Source organism: Crocodylus siamensis, chromosome 1, assembly GCF_052110815.1.
Source record: "Crocodylus siamensis isolate JL-2025a chromosome 1, ASM5211081v1, whole genome shotgun sequence".
NCBI lineage: Eukaryota > Metazoa > Chordata > Crocodylia > Crocodylidae > Crocodylus > Crocodylus siamensis.
The window spans coordinates 55,370,025-55,392,155 of NC_143395.1; the positions used below are offsets into that span (position 1 = coordinate 55,370,025).

Sequence of the window (22,131 nt, forward strand, 5' to 3'; positions counted from 1 at the left end):
GATGAACAAGAGGCAGTCACCTAAAGGGGCAACTGTCAGACTGTGTACAAACAGAACCACATATACTGTATAAGCATAAATCATATGACATCCTGCCATATCTAGAAAATGACCACTCGCCCCTCCCCCTAACAATTTTATGAAGGGTCTTCCTGACAAATTATAACTGCTCCCAGTTTAGAATTAAATCAATATGGAGAGAATCAAATAGGACAATAAGTTGAGAGAACTGTGTTTTTGAAGATACTGTCTTAGACAACTCATTTTGCATTTTCAAAGGAAAAGAACCCAAAGAAGCAATTATTCATTATGAAGTTGTTCTTCAAAACACAGCTGTAAAATGTTCTCACAGAAGAGTGCCTTTGTAGGGAGTAAGTATTGGTGCCATAAAACCACGATGAGGACTGTTCTACAGCTAAAGACTTCTTCGTAAAAGCCTTGAACGAATATAAGTCTAAAAGGATTATACCACTTCTCAACAGATCAAGGAGATTAAGTTACAGAAACTAATAGCAAGGAAGAAGAAATGGTATCAAATAACGCTGTGGGAAGAACTGGCAGTTACTGGGAAAAGTAAAGATAGCCAGCATTTTGGGCAGGTTATAGCCAAAAGGGACAAAGAAAAAAATAGAATAAAAAAGTTGTATATTCCTGAAAAATACAGGATAGCTTTTTCAAAAATAAGTTTAACAACTTACTTCCAGCTAGTGAGTGAATTGATGACTGTTTCCTGAAGGAAACTTTATCTATTAAGTTTACAAGCAGATCATTCTCTTGCCTCAAACTCCAGTTAGATCATACATATCCTTATTAAGTAATGGAATGGCCTCTGCCTTCAATTTTCTTTCCCCAGAAATCAAAGGACTGTACTGACTGATAGTCTCCAAATTTTTTTAAAAAAACCTTTTGAATAATAATTTTAGAAGGCATATATCTTTAGTATTGGAATGAAAATAATAAGAATCCCAATCTTTAAAAATGGTGATAAGAACTCCTGCACTATAGCATCCCGTTAGTTTTGTTTAGTGTATTCCAGCCAAAATATTTAGCGGAGACTATTATTTCAACTACAAACATGGATCTTTGTAAATAATGTTTTGGGAGAAGACCAGGTTGATTTCAGAAAAGGTTATCCTTGTGTGGGCCACATCTTAGTGTTGTATTACCAAAATATGTGAAGAAAAAGTACTTTGTATGTAACCTTCACAAATCTAAAAGGGAACTTTTGACTCCATAGATAGGGGGTTGGCAGCCTTTTCAGGCTGCAGGACAGACTGACCCAGTTCAGGTTAGAAGCAGGCAGAGCAGGTATTAGGACCCAACTGTTGCTGCTTTTTCCCCAGTGGTAACACAGGGGAAGCGCCAACAACCACTGCTGCATGGGGAGTGTCCACAGCCAGTACTCATTCCTACAGCAGCAGCAGCAGCAGTCCCACTTTTGCTGGGGAGATAAGTGACACCAGTGGACACTGTCCCTGTGATACCACATGGAAAAGCATTATTAGCAGGCACTTTCCCTGCACAGCAGCTGAGAAAAGCAGCAGCAGCAGCTGGGTCCTAATGGCTGCCCACCCATCTCTGACCCCAATTGAGTCAATGTGGCCTGCAGCCTGAAAAGATTGGATCAATCCAGCTGCTGAAGCCCCCCCACCCCCTGTCTGCAGGCCAGATCAAATGGCTCCATAGGCTGAATCCAGCTCACAGGCCATAGGCTGCCAACCCCCGCCAAAAGACACAGTTTAAAATTGATGTTACTGCCAGTTTCTCCTATAACCAAGTACTGCTTAGTGTCAAGGGAGTATTATGGGATCTTGGTGTCCTGTCCACTACTTCCCCAAGTAAAACTGGGGTACAATAAGGATGTCTGCTTACTCTACTTTTTAAAAATCTATTCCTGAAAGGTCTAAAACATGTGCTAACAGAAAGTCCACTCCATTCACCTACACTGTTGAATGATTCTCTCTCTCTCTCCCCCTCTCTCGTGCTTTATGAAGATGATGCACTCTTAATATCTGAATCCCACATAGGCCTCCAAGAGTTACTGGATTCTTTTCAACATTGTTGGCTACAAGAGCTTGGAAATCAACACTGCTAAATCCAGGTATTGGTTTTGGGAAATAAAAGACAAAACAAGTATGGTTCTTATAAAAAATAAGATAGATGTGGTGCCCTCACTTAAATACCTCAGAATTTGTTTTAATAAATCTGAGCTGGAATAAATGCACCATAAATAAACATTAAAAGGGTTTAATGCAGAGTTTTATCCCTTTACAATAAGACCAGTAAAAGGGGTGCTGACAGCACTAGGTCTAAAGATACAAGGTAGAATCCATTTTGTTGTATGGAGTAGAACTATGGGATGCTGAAGCCATTCCATAGTTCATTCCAAAATAAAAACATTTTTAAAATGCATTTCTTAAGGTGGCTTTTATTTTATTTTTTTACCAAACTCTACTATCTGAAAAAGAGCTGCTTAATATGAGCATTTTAGCCTAGTTAGCAAGTCTAAATTATTAGATAAAATGTAGAGCTTCAACCCCCCCCCCCCCAATCAGATAACCCAAGAAAGGTATTTTGGAATTCTTTTCAAAATAAAGCCCTATTTGGCTAGTTAATTAACATTTATACCCTTCTCTAGATCCTGGGAAACATGCTGGCAGTTACTGACCCAATATTTCCTTCATATAAATCTTATATCTCAAGTTAAAGATACCAACACACATACAGATGTGCAGGAAGTGAGATGTTCCCCAAAGTCCCCCTTATTGAAATTGATACAGCATTCTTTTGGCCTAGAAATCTGAAGTAAAAAAAAAACCCACACAAAAAAGGAGGCCATTACAAGACTGATTCACTCTAATGAGATGCACAATCATGGAAGGGGGGGGGTCAGACCCCATTTTCCAGCAGGATATGTTCTTTCAGGAAAAATGAAATTGACTAAAAAAATTAATCAATTTGTGGTCGTTTGTTCTTTGAAAAAAAAATAAGAGGGAAACGCATCTCTCAGCAGAAAAATCAAAGTACTGGACTAACGAAAAAAAAACAAATTTGCTTCCTTTTAACAGCTTACAGCCTGTCTCATAATCCATACATGTATTTTCACTACTTCCTCAAAGAATAAGGGCTTTAAAAAAACCCAAACAGATAGAAGTCTGTTTTTAATTTTAAAGCTATAATTTTAAGTATCACCACATATTCAAGTTTGAATAATTTCATTCACAACTTAAATAAACCTTGCCTACCCAGTTTTGGCACATTTCTTCAAATTCTTTTATTCTATAATGTGTTTGGTTTAAAGAAGAGGATATTAATTATTCCGGAATGAATGTTTTTAAGATACTAGATTGAGTTATGGACCCTTAACACCAGAAACCCCCACTTGTTTTAGACTCTGAACAAGCAAAAAGCCAAAGTCAGATAGGCAAGACATTGGCAAAATCTACCGACAGAAGCACTGAAGAGCAAGTTACAGCTCAACTTCATCCCCATAAATTTGATATTGACCAGTACTGGACAGAAATTAAGAGATACAGTAAAGCTGACTGAAATGTTAAACGTTTCAACTTCAATCCAACATGTCACTGCTAGCAATACTATATACAGTCCTTTTTAAAATCGCCTCAGCCCAAAATAATCAAAAAAGGAAAAGTACATTAAAAAGCTGTATTTCTAAGCAAAGCTAAGGAAATCTATGGTGGAGGCAAAGTAAAGTTAGAAGGAGGAGGAGAGAAGTGTTAGAGTAAAAGTAAACAGTTACTTAAAAAAAACTATTAGAGGGGACTGACAAACTAAAAATTTGTTGTTTTATTTATTGTCACTAAAGAATATATGTTACTCAGCTAAAAAGCTGTCAAGTTGTAAAAGCTGGTTCACAGCATCCCCCAATGAAGAAGAATGGCTTGTATTCAAAAGCTTCTCTAACTCTATCCCAACTACACAGTTGGTCCAATTATTTCCTAAAGATATCACTCTAAGAAATCCTTGCTTTTCAAAACAAAGGAGCCAAATATTTTGTGCATCATTAAGAGTGTTAATAGACTTCTTAAAAAAAGAAAAAAACCCAAAACAACAACTTCCTGCACTTAAACTGAACAGGAAGGATTTTTTTTGTAGTTAATTAGCAGGTAAAGTTCTGCATTTTATCAGAATTAAAAGAATCTTAGATCAGTTCCACTGCTTCCTGTTTTGCTTTCCTTTAAGTGAGTTGCACCATCATGGGCTGTGGCATTCAGTAAAAACTACATCAGTCTTCAATACACTAGAAGTAGGGAGAGAGACTATATTAAAACAATTCCTTGAAAAGTGTTTATATGTACATTTATATGTATACTATAAACATTTTTTCCAAGGAATTGGAAAAAACTAAGAGTTGAATATAAATAATTAACTCTTAAAATAAAAAAATCTTAAGCTTTACATTTACTAACCTTAAATACTTCAGTGATTTCAGTTTTGCACTCTGATGAATTATTTTTAGAGAAAAAAGATCAGGTGCAGGAGATAAACAACCTGTCCGCTGCAGCAAGCCAAAAACTGGCTAGAAGAAAAATGTATGTAAAATGTATTTCACATTAAAAGGCAACAAAAGTTCTAACAATATATAAATTATTTTTAGAAGATTAGTTGCCATAACAACATCTCTCAGTCAGGTTGCTCACTCTTCAGAAAAGAAAAATTACAATTCAAGTGCAATAAAAATCAGCAGTGCTCTCATCTTCAAGGTATCTGAATAACTAAGGAAGTGACTATATACTTATCTATATCAGCAAAGCCAGTATAAAAGAACTAACATGATAATTTTAAATATTGAGCATCTAAAATTGAGACATGAATACTTGCATCTTAAAACAGGTAATGGCTAAATACTAGAGAAGAGCATTAACATTAAAATGTTAACAGTTCAAATGAATGCAATTTTAAAAGGTTATTTATTTGAAGAGCATTGAAAGAGAAAAACATTTAAAGTATCCGAGGATTCATTTATTTCAGCAGCTTACAAAAATGTTCACCAGTTTATTAGTTTTTCTACAAACTCTAGTGAATGGTCTAAATCAGTTTTTATAGCAATAAAATTCTTTTATCAGTAAGCTAAAACAAGTCTCCTATAATTAACTTCTTTTTAATTCCAGATTCCTAATTGTATAAAGAATTAATAAACCCTTGCTTAGCCCACATTTATGGTTTCAAAGTCAATATGCATGTCTAAAACCTGGTCCCATTATAAGTATTCAATTAGGTGTTTAAGTGATAATAAATATTTAATTGAGACTCAGACAAATAAGATTCCTGCCGTCACCTTTTGTTGGTCTTTTCTCTCTTCTTCGTGCTAGATGTTCCTGCCAAAAACCACTTTTTGTTTTTTCTGGCATTTCCAGATTCTCCCCCATTACATGGATAGACCATAATTATTATTAATTATGCATGGAAGCCTCAAAGGCTAAAAACAAAAGCTACATATACATAAATTGCTTCAAATCAACACAAAAGAAACAGTTCTTTCCAAATACCTCCAAAAGAACACTACACAGTAATATTTAAATAAACTAACAAAAAAACCCAGTTTATTATGTTTTGGCTATATGTGCAGTGAATGCCAGCCCAGTCTTCTGTTAAGTCATCATAACATATCTACACTTGACAGTCATCCACAAGACTCAAATTCAAGTACTACACAATGGCAGAACAGCTCTGCTCCAAGTACTTCATTTTCCTCAGCACCTTAACTTTTTTTTTTTTTGGAAGGTAGCCAGCTGCTATAGTTGTGAAGAAGCTTGAAAATACAACATCAAGAATTCTAATACTATCAAAGCCTGTCCGTCTCCCTTTATTGGCACTCTGATCGGCTGACGGAAATAGCCAGAGTGCTCTAAGCGTGGGGGAGAGCTGCCATGATTCTGAAGCCATGCTGAGGACCGGGCAGAGGTTTGAGGTGCTGGCCCCAGCTCCCCCACTCCACTCCCTGCAGGAGGCAGAACAACGGCAGCATGGGGTGTTAGGTGGCAGCACTCCATCCCAGCCCCCTTCCCTGCCCTGCCCCACCATTCTTGACAGGAAATTGCCTAGTATACAGCACAATGAGGTACCAACTTTACCAAAGAGGGTGCAATAAGAGTCCCAGAGGGTGTAAATTACCTAGTCTGTCTCAACTGATCAGACAAGAATATTTCACACCATGTTAATATTAGCTTTTCACTGCTCAAAGAAAAGAGGAAGAAGTATATGGTGCCAAATCCATTCAATGTCGCCACCTTCAAGGGCAAATATGAATGGGGTTTAGGAGAAGATCATGCAGGGGCAGTTTAGCCTTAACCTTCTCACAGCAGGGCTGCCAACACAGTTTTTCTACTGATAATCTGCCAACTTTTTTTTTTTCCTGACATTTTGGACACTTCTACCATCAGTTAAAAAAAATAAAATAAAATAAAAATGCTTTGAGTTGGCAGTCCTGTGTGACTGCAGCTATGGTTTTACACCCAGCTGCCCCTGCAAGAGGGCCCATACTCACCCCACACTCTAAAACATTCAACTGCATCATGTTTCATCCTGCTCTCCCCCCCCCACACCGCCCACCCAACCTTATGCCTGCCAGGCCTGCTCCCCATCTTACACAAATTTCTACCTGCCACCTCTTCTCCCCTTGAGTAACTAAAGGTCCAGCTGGAGCAGACAGTTTGGGCCTAGGCTAAGCTGCTCACGCTGTGGGTGGAAGGGAGCGGTTTGTAGACAGGGTGCGAAGCATCCTGGGATGCTGAGGGGTGCGAGTTCACTTGAATCTGGAGGGAATCTGGGACAGAAGTTCAATAAATCATTTAACCTAAAATCAAATAAGTCTGATACTACATGCATCCAGATTTATCTTAAAATCAGTTTTGGCCATTTTGAAAGTGGTTTATGTGCATTGAACTTCTGTTGTTACAGATTTGAACCAGTTTCAAATCACTGATACTGGTTTGTGTGCAACTTCTTTCCCGAGCCTTATCAGGGATCCTGGTTGTCCCTGGGAAAGTTAAGAAAAAAAACACCCCCCAAAAAACAAAAAAACAAAGTTCTCTGATTAAAACTCCAAAATCCGTGATTAATATTAAAAGGCTCCCCACATTCCCCTCCTGCCCCAGCCATCCTGGTGCCCTTCGCTTCCCCACCCTGCTCATGCCCCTTGCCTCCCACCTACAGCCCTGCCAGAGGGGGTCTCCAGCCACCAGGGCTATGGGGGTAGAGACCCAGGTCCGCATCCCATTGGCCCTGACAGAAGGCGGTGGTGGCAGCAGCGAGATGGCTCTCCCACTGCTGCTGCCTGCTGTGGGCTTGGGTGGGGGTGGGGCTGGCTACCAGCCCCACCCCCCCAGTCTTACCAGTGCCTCCCAACCGTGACCTGCAACTCCCCAGCCCTGCCAGAGGGGGCCCCCAGCCCCCAGAAAGCACCACTTACCTCACAGGCTCCAGAAGCGAAGAGCCTTGGCTGACAGAGCCTCAGGTACTACCCTTCCCCCTCTGGGCATGACTGGGGGTTTCCTGCCCCTTTTGCAAACAACTCTTGCAGGCTGGAACTCAGCCAGCCTGCAGAGCTCTCTGCAAAAGGGGAAAATCTGCAGGTTTCCCTGCTAAAAGAGAAAAATCTGTTTTATTTCCTCTGATAAAAAAACAAAAACAAAACAGGGAAATCTGTGGTTTTCTGTTTTTCCATAGGAAATAGAAAACCAGGGTTACTGCTTATTATACAAATCAGTGGCAATGCTCCATATGCTGCCCTGCATGAACACTGAATGTAATTTCATTCAGGCAATGAAATTTGAAGTGATCTCAGGACTTATATTCACTTTCATAAAAAGTTTTTCTGCAATTTACAAAACAGGCAATTTTAAGCTTTTTTTGTTTTTTTAAAACCAGACTATCCACAAGTTTATGGATAGTTGGCAGACTTATCTGTTAGTTGCTTGTGCAGCACTAGCTTTTTGCTGAAGAGCCAGAGCTAGCCGAACAGGTAAGGGTGAGCAAGCTTCTGCCAGAGCTCTGCAATATAGTGATAATTTTTGTGGGGTGAAAACAAAACTACTACTTATAAAGGGGAAACAAGGATCTGGTACCTAGACTTGTGGCTGTCCTGCTGCACCAAGAAGTTCGTACTGCCTCACCTACACTATTTCCCAGGATGCCACACTTCCTGGATACCTATACACATACCCAACATGTTAACTGAGTCTGCTGGAGTGTGCCAATTACCATGCTCTAGCAACCTCATTGTCATATGTATTCAGCATTCCCTTGCTTCAAAATGGCAGCAGGGGCACTTTAACTAAAGCTCATTAAGCAAGCTTTAAAAAAAAAAAAAAAAAAGTTTTTCTGCTGCCATTTTGAAGCATGGGATGCTGTGGATGCTTTCATTAAAACAGCTCCCAAGAGCCTCTCTAAAGCACCACCTACCTCCCCCCCAGCACATGAAAATGCACCCTATATTTACAGGAGTAATTACTTTAGGTCAGCTATGACTAGAATAGTTTTCTTTTCTACATTCTGCCTTCTGAAAACAAAGAGGTATGTATGTAAATTTGTGGGTCTGAAACAAAACAATAAACCTAGCCCCAAAACTTGAAAATTTATTAAATTGAGCATAGATAAAATTACTGAAAAGGTACCTTATTTAGACATATAGAACTGATGCTTCTAAACTACCTACACATGGCATTCTCTCTCAGTTTAGCTCCTGATCACAAAATAAAGCTGTTGGGATGAAACATTTCCATAGCCACACACGCATACCAGCAATGGATACTTCAGAATAAAAAATATTTCTATCCAGAAGGGAAAGAAGAAAAAAACGATAGGCAAAAGCAAAGTGTATCCTACACTTGGTACACACACGTAACTTTAAATAGATCATAAAATCAAAGAGATTGGGGTTCATGGGATGACCAAACAAGTCTGATTCCTCATTTAAAAAGGCTTTCAAGGAGACCTGCCATACCACAGTAAAATAGAGATACTGATGCTAAACTTAATAAATTTGAGAGCTATTTTTAATTTGGGGACAAAAAACAAAAACACAAAAAAACCAAACATGCAAGCCTTGCTGAGGAAGCAGTTTTTGAAAGCAGCCATCATAGTAATAAAATCTGGATGTTTTGTATTGGAAACAGAGAGTAAAAGGTTCATACATTATCACTTTGAGGTAATGTAAACATAACAATATTTTTTCCTCACTGTCAGAGTACCCTCCAGGGGCATATTTGTTCAGGACCAATGCAATCTTACCTAGTCTCCGAGTCCTACGAAGACAGCCCAGGCTTAACCCACAATGCAAAAGGGAAGCCGCAGGCTCCTGCCCACTCTGAGATTTTGGTGTCTCACCTTCCTGGACTCAAGGGGGTAGCACCCAGTTCTTCTGACAGAGGGGCTTCATCTTCTCTTCAGTGGGAAGGAGGGGGGCTGAGAAGGAACTGAACACAGCCTGAGGTTCCAAACAAAACAGCAGACTGTTTCTTCAGTAAGAGGCATTTAATGGGATATAGGCCACACAGCCAGAGGTTCTCTGCTTCTTTCACAGGGGTTAAGCAGTCCCCGTCCCCAGTCCTACCTGCAAAGCCTAGAGCACTACCAAAGATACTCAGGTGTTATGTTTTCCAACTCTAGTTTCCCCAAATCCTTTCATCTCAGCCCCTAGATTCTTCTAGCCAAGAGCTGCCAAGCTGTTCTTTTACACCTGCTCTACCAATTTCATGTTTATTTCCTCTAGACATCTACTGGGTATCCCCGCATCTTGCCTTCATTGATATATCAGACATCTAAGACTGTTGATGCTAAAAAGGTGCAGCAGAAGCACAATTTCTGGGATTGGGAATCTGATCCCAGTCATGCCATTGCCAGCAGGGAGCCCAGGACACAGGTTTGCACATGCTGGATGGCAGAAGTCAAATCGGCTCGCCCTGGGTCTCACCCCATCTTGGCTTCTACTTGGCCCAGCCACCCAGAGAAAGGGGGGGGGAGGGGAGGAGAAGGGAAGGGTACTTACTAGTCCTTCTCCGGTAGATCAGGGTTCCCAAAGACCCCCAGGTAGGACCCCTCCCCTTGCCTGGGAGCAGTGCAGTGCCAGCAGTGGGCCCACTGCGCATGCACATACTTTAAAAAGAGGGCCCACCAAAGAAAAAAAGCCTCCGTTGGCTCTGGGAACGGTTATTTCATAGATTTCATAGACATTAGGGCTGGAAGGGACCTCGGGAGATCATCGAGTCCAGCCCCCTGCCCAAAGGGCAGGAAGTCAGCTGGGGTCATAGGATCCCAGCAAGATAAGCATCCAATTTACTCTTGAAGGTGTTCAATGTAGGTGCTTGAACCACCTCCGCTGGCAGACTGTTCCAGACCTTGGGGGCTCGGACAGTAAAGAAATTCTTCCTTGTGTCCAGCCTGAAACGGTCTTGCAGGAGTTTGTGACCGTTTGACCTCGTCATCCCTTGGGGCGCTCTGGTGAACAAACGTTCCCCCAGATCCTGGTGGTCACCCCTGAGAAACTTATAGGTGGCCATCAGATAAACCCTGAGCCTGTGCTTTTCCAGGCTAAAGAGTCCCATGGCTCTCAGCCTGTCATCGTAAGATCTATTTTCCTGACCTCTGATCATGCGCGTGGCTCTCCTCTGGACTCTCTCAAGCTTCTCCACATCCTTTTTGAATTGTGGAGCCCAAAACTGGACGCAGTACTCCAGCTGCGGCCTCACCAAGGCTGAGTACAAGGGGAGAATGACATCCCGGGATTTGCTCGAGAAGCATCTATGGATGCAAGCCAGCGTTTTGGTCGCTTTACTAGCCGCAGCATTGCATTGCAGGGTCATGTTCATCTTGTGGTCAATGATGACCCCCAAGTCTCTTTCTTCTGTAGTGCTATCCAACATAGCACTGCTGAGCCTATAAGGATATAGACGTATGGGTAAGAGACGCACTGCCCCCAGCATCCTGAAGCCCCCCCAAGTGACTCCCCAGCAGCCAAGGAGCACCCCAACAACCACCAGTACACTGGGAGGCAAGCGGGGCCCATGGTGGGAGGGACACAGCCCAGCTGCAGGGCAGCTGAGTGGAGCCAAGGAAGGTCTCACCCCACCTTGGCTCCTACTTCACTCAGCCCCGCAGGGAGCCATGCAACCGGAGCCTCACAAAACAGGACATGCAAACAGGAGCACTCCTGAGCCTTGTGCATGAGTTCTGCGCAAACTCCCATGCTGAGGGCAAGCAAGAAGGCCCGAGGCCCTGCCTGTGAGCCCTAGGGACGGTAGTCCCATCAGTAGCTGGCCTACCAGTGGCACGATGCAAATGGACACACACCGCACTCCAAGGGTTCCCTCGGCATTTGCGGCCTCCCCCTCTGGCACCTTAGAGGCTTCCACCCAGATGGAACCCATGGTTGTGGGCTCCATGTAGATGGAGCCCCTGGCTCTCGGCTGTGGGGGATGCCTGGCACATTTCCAGGCTCCTGGGACCAGAAACGTGGCTGCCTCCTCCCCTTGTGAGGTTTGCTCCACTTTGGAGTCTCCAGGACACCAGACAGAGGAGCTCCAGGCCACAGTCCAGAGACTGCATGCCATCAAGGATTGCGAGCAGGAAACAGACTGCTACTGCCAGGGCCTTCACCCCCTGGAGGCAGAGTGTAGACTAAGGTCCCCTTCCAGGACAAGAGAGGACTCAGATCTTTCAAACTGTCCAGCCAGGGGGTTAGACCTAGGTAGTCAAGGGCCCCAAGACCTGCCACACCAAGGTCCCCTCCCCTCTGGAGCTTTGAAACGGGTATGAACCTCTTGCAGCCCCAGTTGAGCCTGCAGGAGCTGGCATCTCTGCAGACAAGGGAGGATCACCCACCCCTACTCTCCCTAAGATGAAATGCAGAGTGGTCCTCATGGGAGACTCCCTCCTCACAAACTGCCACCTCAAACCCCTAGCCTGGGAGGTCTGCTACTTCCTGGGGGCCTGCATGCAGGACACAGAAGAGAGGATCTCAAAGATTATCCAGCCCTCCAACCACTATCCTATGCTCCTTATTCATGTGCGCATGAATGACTCAGCTCGGAGCAATCCCAGCCAGGTCATGAGGAACTGCAGGGCTCTGGGAGCGGGGTTTAGGGGTACAGGTGGTCTTTTCCTCACTCGACCTGATTGTGGGTCATGGGCTGAGGAGGGAGAGATGGGTCGAGGCAGTCACCCACAGACTGATGCTGGTGTCATCGTGAAAGCTTTGGCTTCATGCTCACAGCCTGCTCTTTGGTGAGAGAGGCAGTGGTCTGCTGGAGAGACAGCCTCCACCCTCACCCCACTGGGGAAGAGGCTGTTCTTAGCCAGACTGGCTGACAAGCTCAACTGGGCTTTAAAAACTAAGCCCGCTGGCAGTTGAGGGGGGATTGCCACCATTGCAAGCCTGCTGGGCAACCCTTGTAAATCCAGCAGGCTAAGGCACTTAAGGGAACCCACCCCTACCCTAGCCCCAGAAGAAATCTGCGAGGAAGGAAGGGGCCCCCCAATAGGACACTTGCCTGCCAGTACACCAATGCCAGGAGCTTGGGGAATAAAACAGGAAGGTCTGGTCCTCCTGCTAAACAAGAATGACTACAACCTCATAAGGATAACAGAAACCTAGTAAGACTCCATCTATGACTAGGCTACAAGTATAGCTGGCTATACCCTGTACAAGTGAAATCATGCAGATAAAAAGGGGTGGGGGTGTAGCTCTCTCTGGCCAGGACAGCTACACACCCCTGCAAATTGACACTGGCACCCAGGATGGATGACCAGCATCCCTCTGGGTTAAAATACTGGGGAATGTGGCATAGGGGACATCATGGTAGAAGTCTACTATGGACCCCCTAACCAAGAGCTGGACCAGGAATTTGCCAGGGAGCTGGCTGAGGTTGTGTGCTCTTGGTGCATGGTTGTCATGGGAGATTAAGCACCCAGACATTTCACAGGAAGAGCACTCAGCCAAATCTGATTGGTCCCAAAGCTTCCTTATGTGCATGAATGAGCTCTACCTGACCTCAAGAAGTCCATGGGCTGATGAGAGGTAAAGCGTTGCTCAACCTGGTACTGGCCAAAGGGGATGACCTAGTCAGTGGCCTAAGAATCAATGAGAAACTGGGTGATGGTGACCACAAACTGATCACCTTTACTATCCATTGCAAAAGCTGGCAAGCCAAGCAGCAATGCAGAAGTCCTTGACTTCAGAAAAGCCAACTTTGCCAAGCTCAGGAGGCTCATTGTCAAGGCCCTAAGGGACCACAACTCGACAGGAAGAGGAATCCAAGGAGTGGATGCTCCTCAAGGAAGCGATCCTGACAACACAAGGGATGGCCATCCCATCTTAGAGGAAGGGTAGCAATAGGGTACAGCAGCCCCCTTGGCTCAGCAGGGAATATGAGGACCTTCGACACCTCCTCAAGAGAGGCTTATAAATGATGGAAGGCTGGAATTAATCACCAAGGAGGAGTACTCAGCACTGGTCCATACCTGCAGGGAGCAGATCAGGGAGCTCAGTTGCAGCCTTGACATTCATCTGACTTCACATACCAAGGACAACAAAAATTCTTTTTTCAGATATGTAGGGAGTCAGATCCCTGGTGAACCAAACGGGATAGATGGTAACCAACACCCAGGAAAAGGCCAATCTGCTTAATGGGTACTTCGCATCAGTCTTTCATCAGTCCAATGGGACTGCCCTGCCTTGCAAGATGTGGGTTCACAGCCAGGGTGAGGGCATATTTATACCCAGCATTGGTGTTTATCTAGTAAAGGATCACCTTCAGAGGCTGGACACCTTCAAGTGAGCTGGTCCTTACAGATTACACCCTAGAGTACTCAAGGAGCTGGCAGGTGTCATAGCCCAACCATTGGCAAAAATATTCAACTCATGGTGCTCAGGGTGAAGTACCTGAGGACTGAAAGAAGGCCAATGTGGTACCAATCTTCAAGAACGGGTGGAAAGAAGATCTGGGGAATTACAGGCCAATCAACTTAACCTCAATCCCCAGTAAGATTCTGGAGAAAATTATCAAGGAGAACTTTCTGGATAAGCTGGCTGAGGGCAACATCCTGAGGGACAGCCAGTATTGCTGTATTGCAGGTAGGTCTTGCCTGACATATCACCTGGACAAGGGAGAAAAGATTGACTTCATATCCGGACTTTTAAAAAAAAGTCCTTTGATCTGGTGTCCCACAACCTTCTCACGGAAAAACTGGCCAACTGTGGCCTCGGCTACACCACAGTCCGACGGCTGTGAAACTGGCTCTGAGGTTGGACCCAGAGCAGTGGTGGATGGTAGTGAATCATTATGGTGCTCTGTGACCAGTAGTGTCCCCTGAGGCTCTGTCCTTGGACCAGTTCTTTAACATCTTCGTCAACAATGTGAACATTGGTGTCAGAAGTGCACTGGCTAAGTTCACTGATGACACTAAACTTTGGGGCACAGCGTAAGGAGAGGCTAGTGATCCAGGCTGACTTGGATAAACTTACTAAGTGGGCGGATACATTTGTCAGTATTAAACATTATCAGGTTTGCAAGGTACTCCACCTCGGGGCAGGGGGGGGACGAAGACCCGCAGCATACTTGTAGGCTTGGCAGTGCTATGCTTGCTAGCACTACTGCTGAGACACACACACTTGGGGATCACGACTGACCACAAGATGAACACAAGCCATCAATGTGATGCTGTAGCTGGTAAAGCAAAACAAAACCCTGGCTTGCATCCATAGATGCTTCTCAGGTCTCTTTCAGGATGTCATTCTCCCACTGTACTTGGCCTTGGTGAAACCACAGCTGGAGTACCAAATCCAATTCTGGGCTCTGCAATTCAAGAAAGATGATGTTGAGAAGCTTGAGAGAGTCCAGAGGAGTGCCATGCACATGATCAAAGGGCAAGAGAATAGACTTTATGAGGACAGGCTGAGAGCCATGGGACTCTTCAGTCTGGAAAAGTACAGGCTCAGGGGGACCTGATGGCTGCGTATAAGTACATAAGGGGTGTACATCAGGACCTGGGAGAATGTCTGTTCACCAGAGTGCCCCAAGGAAAAACAAGAAACAATGGTAATAAACTCCAAGACGGTTTTAGACTGGACACAAGAAAAAATTTCTTTACTCTGAGCCCCCAGGACTTGGAATAGACTCCCTCCAGAAGTGGTGCAGACACCTACTCTAGCTTAAGTCAAGAAACACTTGGATGCTTATCTTGTTGGGATCCTTTAACCCTAGCTGACTTCCTGCTCCTGGGGCAGGACTTGATAATCTTCAAGGTCCCTTCCAACCCCAGCGTCTATGAAACCTACAACTCCCCTGGTCTAGGGGTTTGTAGGTGCTATCTAGGCCCTGGAATAGCAGAACCTCTTTCTGATCCTGGGGCACAGTGAAAGTCTAAGACACATGTACACTGCAGAACCCTGCAACCTGCTTCTTAGCATCCCATTTTCAGCATTAGAACTAGGGCTGTCCCCATCCCAATGCTGATGCTGACAATCAGCTGATTGTCAGCATGGACATGAAGATGCTACACATGCAAACTATGGTGCCATACAAACAAGCTAAGCATACACCACATTGTATGTAGTGTGGCTGGTTTGCTACTGTATGGTCCTCTAAAGATCCATCTGGTCTCAACCTGCACAAACATAGTAAGCCCTGGCACTTAATCCTTCATTCTCTGCACAGACTAATGAAGTTAACTTAATTGTGCAGTGTGTTACCTACTTGAGCAGTTAATGGAAATATCACCATAAAACCTGTAATCCGCCATACCCACCTTTGCCCTTTGTGAAAGAAAATGTTTCTGTGGCTAGAGGGAAAAAAAATCTCCAGAAAATTCTAAAATTGGTCAATTTTCTGTCAGAGTATGAAAGCTACAGAAAGGTCTGCCAAAACTGGGGTATGGCTTTAGTGTTTCTTTTTGCAAGCTCAGGACTACTTAACATTCTTAAATGGCCAGAAGTCTGTTTTTGCCAATTTTGATGGAGTTGAGAAATCTTAATTGCAAAGACTGTTGCAGAAGTTTAAAAACCCAAAGAAGTAGTGGAAGGTGGGGGGTAGGGAGAGGGTATGGAAAAATCCTCAAAACTGTTTGTGACTACTATAAAAACTTAGGATAATGTTGGAGAGAACAGATTTTTCTATTGTGCATAATTCTAGTGTTTTTCTGACTCATTATGTAGGTCTATAGCTATGCTTGTCAAAGTCAGATTACAATTTTGACTGGAACACCATGCAATCAGGCAATCCTGAATTGTGTAATAAAATAGATGGTACAGAATTTAATAGCATAAATTTTGTATTACTAGCTGCTATTTGCTTACACATAAACATTCAGTTGCTGAAATAGTAAGTAAATTTTAGGTTTCAAGATTAAAGGGTAATGTTAATATGTACATATTAAAAGTAGGCCAAGATCTGCAAGTTAGGTACTTTAGCTATATAGCATGCCGTATTACAGAATTTCAGGTCTGACTAAAGAGAAGAAATGTTCTACAAATAGGAACTCAATAAAGCTGCTATCTTGGCTATACTTCTACCTTCAGCAAGTAAACTTATTACAAACCAATATACTAAAGCAGCTTGAGAAGATGCCCAGAATGCTATTTTTCAGAAAAGTGATATTTCACTGCTTTTTTCACCCAAGTATAACATAACAGGTCTTGCATTGATACAGCATTCAAAATAATGTCTTACCTTCAGGGGCAGCTGCATCACAGACTTTAGGCATGTATGTTGTAACATTTCCCAGATGGCCATCAACAGTCATGTTACTCTGCATGAAGAACACACACAATATTAGAGAAGAATATTTTATACTGATATGCACACTATTCCCTGTGATAATTCCTAAAGCACAGTTCTCCAAGAGCCAGTTATATTTGATATGCATTACATTTTACTTTATAAGGTTTTCCTTTTCCAGGAACAAGATGAGAAAACAAATATTTTTACCGTACCTATGTAATCTGTACATGCCATAAGAAATTATAAGATGATTCCAAAGCTACACATTAAGTGCTGCAAATTAACATCTTCATATAAAACTGTTCCAAACTATGATTTCATGTTAACTTTTTTTTAATCAACTAAGGTAAGATGGTGTCTGAACAGAAATGGGGAAAATGTACAGCTGCATTAACTAAAGAATACTGCTCATACTATGGACTGCAAATTTTTCTAAACCAGATACTTCAATCTGTATCATCTGAGCACAGTTGTATTTCCCTCTGCCTCAGAAATGTTGAGAACATACACCTCAGTCAGACTTTTCTCTTTTTAAAAAGGAAGGGGCCTACATGAAGAGTTAGGAGCTTAAATTCACTCTACAGACTGAGCAGCCCTTTCAGGAATCGCATCTGCTACTTAACTATGCAACTAATATTAAATTTATAGTAATAAAGCACTGATGCATAAAAATAAAAATATTTACTATGAAAGATTACTACATTTCAAGCTCAGTCCTTTGAGATGCTTAAATTTAATCTTTGAACTTCATCAAAAAACAACAAAAAATGCTGTACTACATTAGAGCAGAGGTCCCTGCCAATATAATTCAAAGCCATCTAACTTCATTATTATTTATGGTCTACTGATTATTATAGAAATCTTTCTTTTTAAAAATTATATGCTTAACATTTAATCCCGTTTGTTTCGGGTGAGAGAAGGGAGAAAAAAAAGGGGGTATGGTGATGCGGAGCAGGAATAAAGGAAGGAAAGCAATGCACAATTTATTTATTTATTTTCACACTTTTAGCATTTGGATCTGCTGAAAAAAACCCCAAAATACTTCACAGTAACAAAACTTCATTAGTGCCCCTGGTATCCCACAGATTAAGAAAAACTCATCTCAATTTTTTTTCTAAATAATCAACCTCTATTTAATTTGGGATTAGTTATTTTTAGTCCTTAGAATTTTTCTTCTCCATTTGCCATTTACTTTTTGCAAGTATATTTGCTGGCCCACCCAAGAAAGCTATTCATTAGAGGTAAACATAAATATTTTCTTGAAAGCCAATCTTTGTGCTTCACTGATGAAGTATTGCTTTATCTATTAAATTTGCTCTTATTTGTCAATATTTTACTGATAATAAAAGATACCCAGAACCAATTGCAATATTCCAGCTCTGGAGGCAGCAGATCAATAAGTCCTCTGATGCCTCTCTGTATATAGCATAAAATTGCATTAGTTCTTTCCAGTGCCACACTACATCTGAGACATACCGAGATTGCTGCCTACTAATGTCACTCTGGTTTCCAACATTGACTGGTCTTTTACCCACTAAAAAGTTTCAATTGATTCCCCTTCCCCGGGGATCAAAATGTTGTTTTTTACTTTTTGAATCAACTTAAATATACCCATTTCCAGCACAAATATCCAGTTACCCTAGCATTTTCACCACTATTTGAGTATCTTGATTGGCTTTAATAGCTAAAGTGAGCATGGCTTCTGGTTACTGGGAATGCCATAATTTCATCATGAGGTGCTGTTTTGTTTTGGGCTTCATAAGTGATGCAGTAAGCCCTTTACAGACTGCAAAGGAACCACCAATCAGATGATTCAATGAAACCAACTACAGCCTGAGCATTCTCTCCAGCTGCTTTATGCTTTAAGAATTCCTTCAGCATGTTCTTTGGGTGCATACTCCATATCTCTTGCCTCCAGTTTTCTCACATGGACTCAGACTTATGACACCCCCTGCCCTTCTACACACATTATCTAACCAAGACATGATTTGGCTGAGGCTTAGTACAGACATTCTTCACTTTGCTCCCTGCCCCCCCAACCCTGAAATAATTCCTAGGCGACACAGCAGCCCACAAAATCTGAACATGGCTAACAAAGATAATGCTCTCTGCCATCCCCAAATGCTCCTTAACATCTCCTTTCTTGATCACTGGCCACTATAAGCATCCTGTCCATCAGACCTGTAACTAAAACATCTTCTGACTTGAATCTCCCAAATCTTCCCAATAAGCTAAGAAAACTGCATCACTTTTTATGCATTCCTCCGCTGCCTACCTTATTTATTATCCCAGGAGTTCTAGACTTTTGTTAACCCAAAGGCAACAAACAATAATAAACAAGTGATACATTAAGGAAAATCGAGGGGGGGAAAAAAATCATACTTCACTTTGTCAATTGATTAAAGAAACATTATTTTTCCGTTGCTACAAACACAGTAAGGTCTCAAAGGCAAGCCATAGGTTAGATACCACAGCTACATTACAGCAACCTACTTGTCCTCACTTTAACCATCACTTATGGCTTACCCCTGGTTTCCAAGCATCTTTTATTCAGTATCGAGATGCTGAATTTCTATAATCAGCAGTCCATAATGCCAGCCTCCACTGCCAACTAATTTAAAATGTTCACATTTGAGGGGCTCCTCCCAAATATTTGCAAAGGCATTCAATTTTCCCTTTCAAATCCCTTTAAAAAATGCATTTACCATGAGCTGCGCACACATGCACACACAGAGCACTAGAGGGTAAAGACAAGAGGGGAGAACTTGGTTCTGCCTTTGTCACCATCCTCTTTCATCAGTTACTAAAACTCACTTCTGCAGTTCTTGCTAGTACTCACCAGAAGTGTGACATCCCTCACCAGCTAACAATAATTGTCATCATCATCATAAAAATGTATACAGAATGATTGTTTTTCATTTCTCCCACAATCACCATATCTGGCCCATTAATAACTCCACCTTCAATATCCCTTTCATTTGAATTTTCTTCCTCATTGATTCCCATATACACATGCCCTTCCTGAGCTAAATCTACAAGGACACTACCCCTTTTCCATACAAATCTTCCTGAACATGTAGGTTTTACTGTTCTAACACCAGGCATTGATTTTTTACTTTTGTTTAATCATATTTTTGTGTTCCACAAACTTACGCGTTCTGCTTAAAAAGAGAGAAGCATTTTCACATGAAAATGCCACCCCGATCTTAAGTTTCCTCACTAAAAAAAGTTATCCCCCTCCGTTAGCACATTGGGAAACAGATCATCTTGTCTGTATTAGGAAGTTTCTAGCTTGTTGTTTATTGTGCAGTAGAACACCAGACAACTGCAGCCTAATCAACTGCATGCTGCTTCTGCAGTAAGTTTATTTCCTTGCAACAGATTCCAAAAAAAATTCAGAGCTAGCTTCTGCTGCAGAATTCCCACTAACCGTTACTCTAACCAACAGTGGTTCTCCTCTCACCTGTATCACTTAAAGCTTGTAGGAATAAATTTAACCATGAACTCCACAAAGTTAAGATGCAATGGAGAAACATGTAGGAGTAATGGTTATAGCAGTTACTGATCTACCATATTTTTACAGCTGCACAGGGGATGCTCCCAAGTAACATGGCTGTTACATGCTCTACTGTGTTTTTACTGCTCCTTTGAAAACATACCCCAAGTCTAGGACTGGATTTTCAGTTTATTACAAGATTCAAGGAAAAAACCCACAAAACAATGTTCCAATGTTCCACATCCATCTTTAGTTAGATATATTTTTTAAAATTTTGTGTAGCCCTTTAATCTGTCTTTTTCAGTCTGCTCAAGGATATTTATCTACTTGGGTAATATGAATTTAGTCTTCATTTTAGAAAAACAGCATCGAAAGCTTTTCAGCAGTAAAATCATATGTACATTTCCTTTCCTTCACCATTTGTCAAAAGAAGGATCAATAAAGAAATAAAAAGCTGGCAGAGAAACATATTTTGCTCATATCACTGGACTTCGGATCACAGAATGAGGTTGTTGCTCTGAAGACCTTATAATGCTAAAATGAAGACTAAGAGTGGTTCAGGAAATTGAAATGCATAAATTGCAGTTAAACATAAGCTTATGTAGCACATAAGCTGGGGGCGGGTGTTTTATATAATACTGTATATACTTAGTGTAAACAGGTTTTTAATATTATATTAAAATGTATATAGAAATATTAAAAACAGCTTACACTAAGTATAAAGTAATAAAACTGAAAGCAAGCAATTCATTTTTAGGTAAGGGAGGAGAATAATTCTATTGATGTAACATGGTGACTAATGACTGATGTAAAGTCAAGGAGGACGGCAGAGATTAGGCAGGTAGCAGACTCCTACTTCAACAAATGAAGCTCTAACAAAAAGGCACCTTTCAGTTTTGAGAGAAGTAGCCCACAAAGGCTTATCAAGATTTTTCTCAGTTCCATTATTTTTTTACCTTCCCTACTACGCATCTTTCTTAAACTAGGTATTGATAACAGATTGAATAGCAAATCATCAGAAAAAAAAACAAACACTTTCCTTTAAGCTTTGTTCTACATTTAGTTATCTCCTGTCTTCTTGGACCTCTCAGATTCTCCATGAATTTTCAAAAGTTCGTCAATTAAATGTGGGTTCAATTCCTGCCTCTAATCACAAGTTTTAGGCAAATCCAATGCCTTGTACCACAAAACAGAAAATGCCTTCTTCTTTTCATCTGATTAGAAAGGAAAACACTGTATGGCATAAATAGCTCTACTTGAAAAATTCTGGTTTAAGTTTCTGAAAATATAATTGAAACAGTAAAATAAAAACAAAACTTGAAAAACACCACTACCAAACACAAGAAACCTGTTAAACACTTGACACATTTGTTTCCAAAATATTTCTCTCCAAATATTACTCTCAATAGGATTATGCACAGATCAACCTGAGTTTGCCAAAGATAATAAAATATTAAAAGCAGGGAAACATGTACACAATATAAAATAAAATGAAAATAGGGCTGCAATTTTCATTTCTATGTAAACCAGTTTCTAAAAATAAAATTTAAAAACTAGGCAAACATTACTACGATTTTCAAAATTTCCAAGAAAGACTAGAAATAAAAAATAATAATAAAGGTCAACTATACCTAAATAAAAGTAGGAAATACAATTTTTAGTTTTGCCTCTAGGTTCAGTTTAAATGAGTAAGCCTTGTAATATGAACCTCAATTTTTTTCAAAGATATGAAAAAACTGGACAGCTTTCACATGCCAAAGCATCCAAACAGCTGAACTAGATGGGAAGAAAAATAGTAACGTTCCTTTTGCCAGTACAGAGCTTTTTCCTATACTTTCTATAGACCCCTTCCCCAATTTCTTTTCAGGTTTCTCACATTTCTACTAGTACTGTTATTCA

At 41.5% G+C, this 22,131-nt stretch overlaps 1 protein-coding gene across 3 annotated transcripts in view; it reads right to left on the bottom strand.

The window, feature by feature from the left end:
- The window catches only part of LMBRD1 (LMBR1 domain containing 1), a 211,592-nt gene that overhangs the window by 26,219 nt on the left and 163,242 nt on the right, over positions 1-22,131 (bottom strand). For all 3 annotated transcript variants that reach the window (XM_090034614.1, XM_090034620.1, XM_090034608.1), the window contains exon 14: positions 16,686-16,764. In XM_090034614.1, the coding sequence (XP_089890740.1) occupies positions 16,686-16,764 (79 nt within the window). The remainder of the gene's footprint in view (positions 1-16,685; positions 16,765-22,131) is intronic.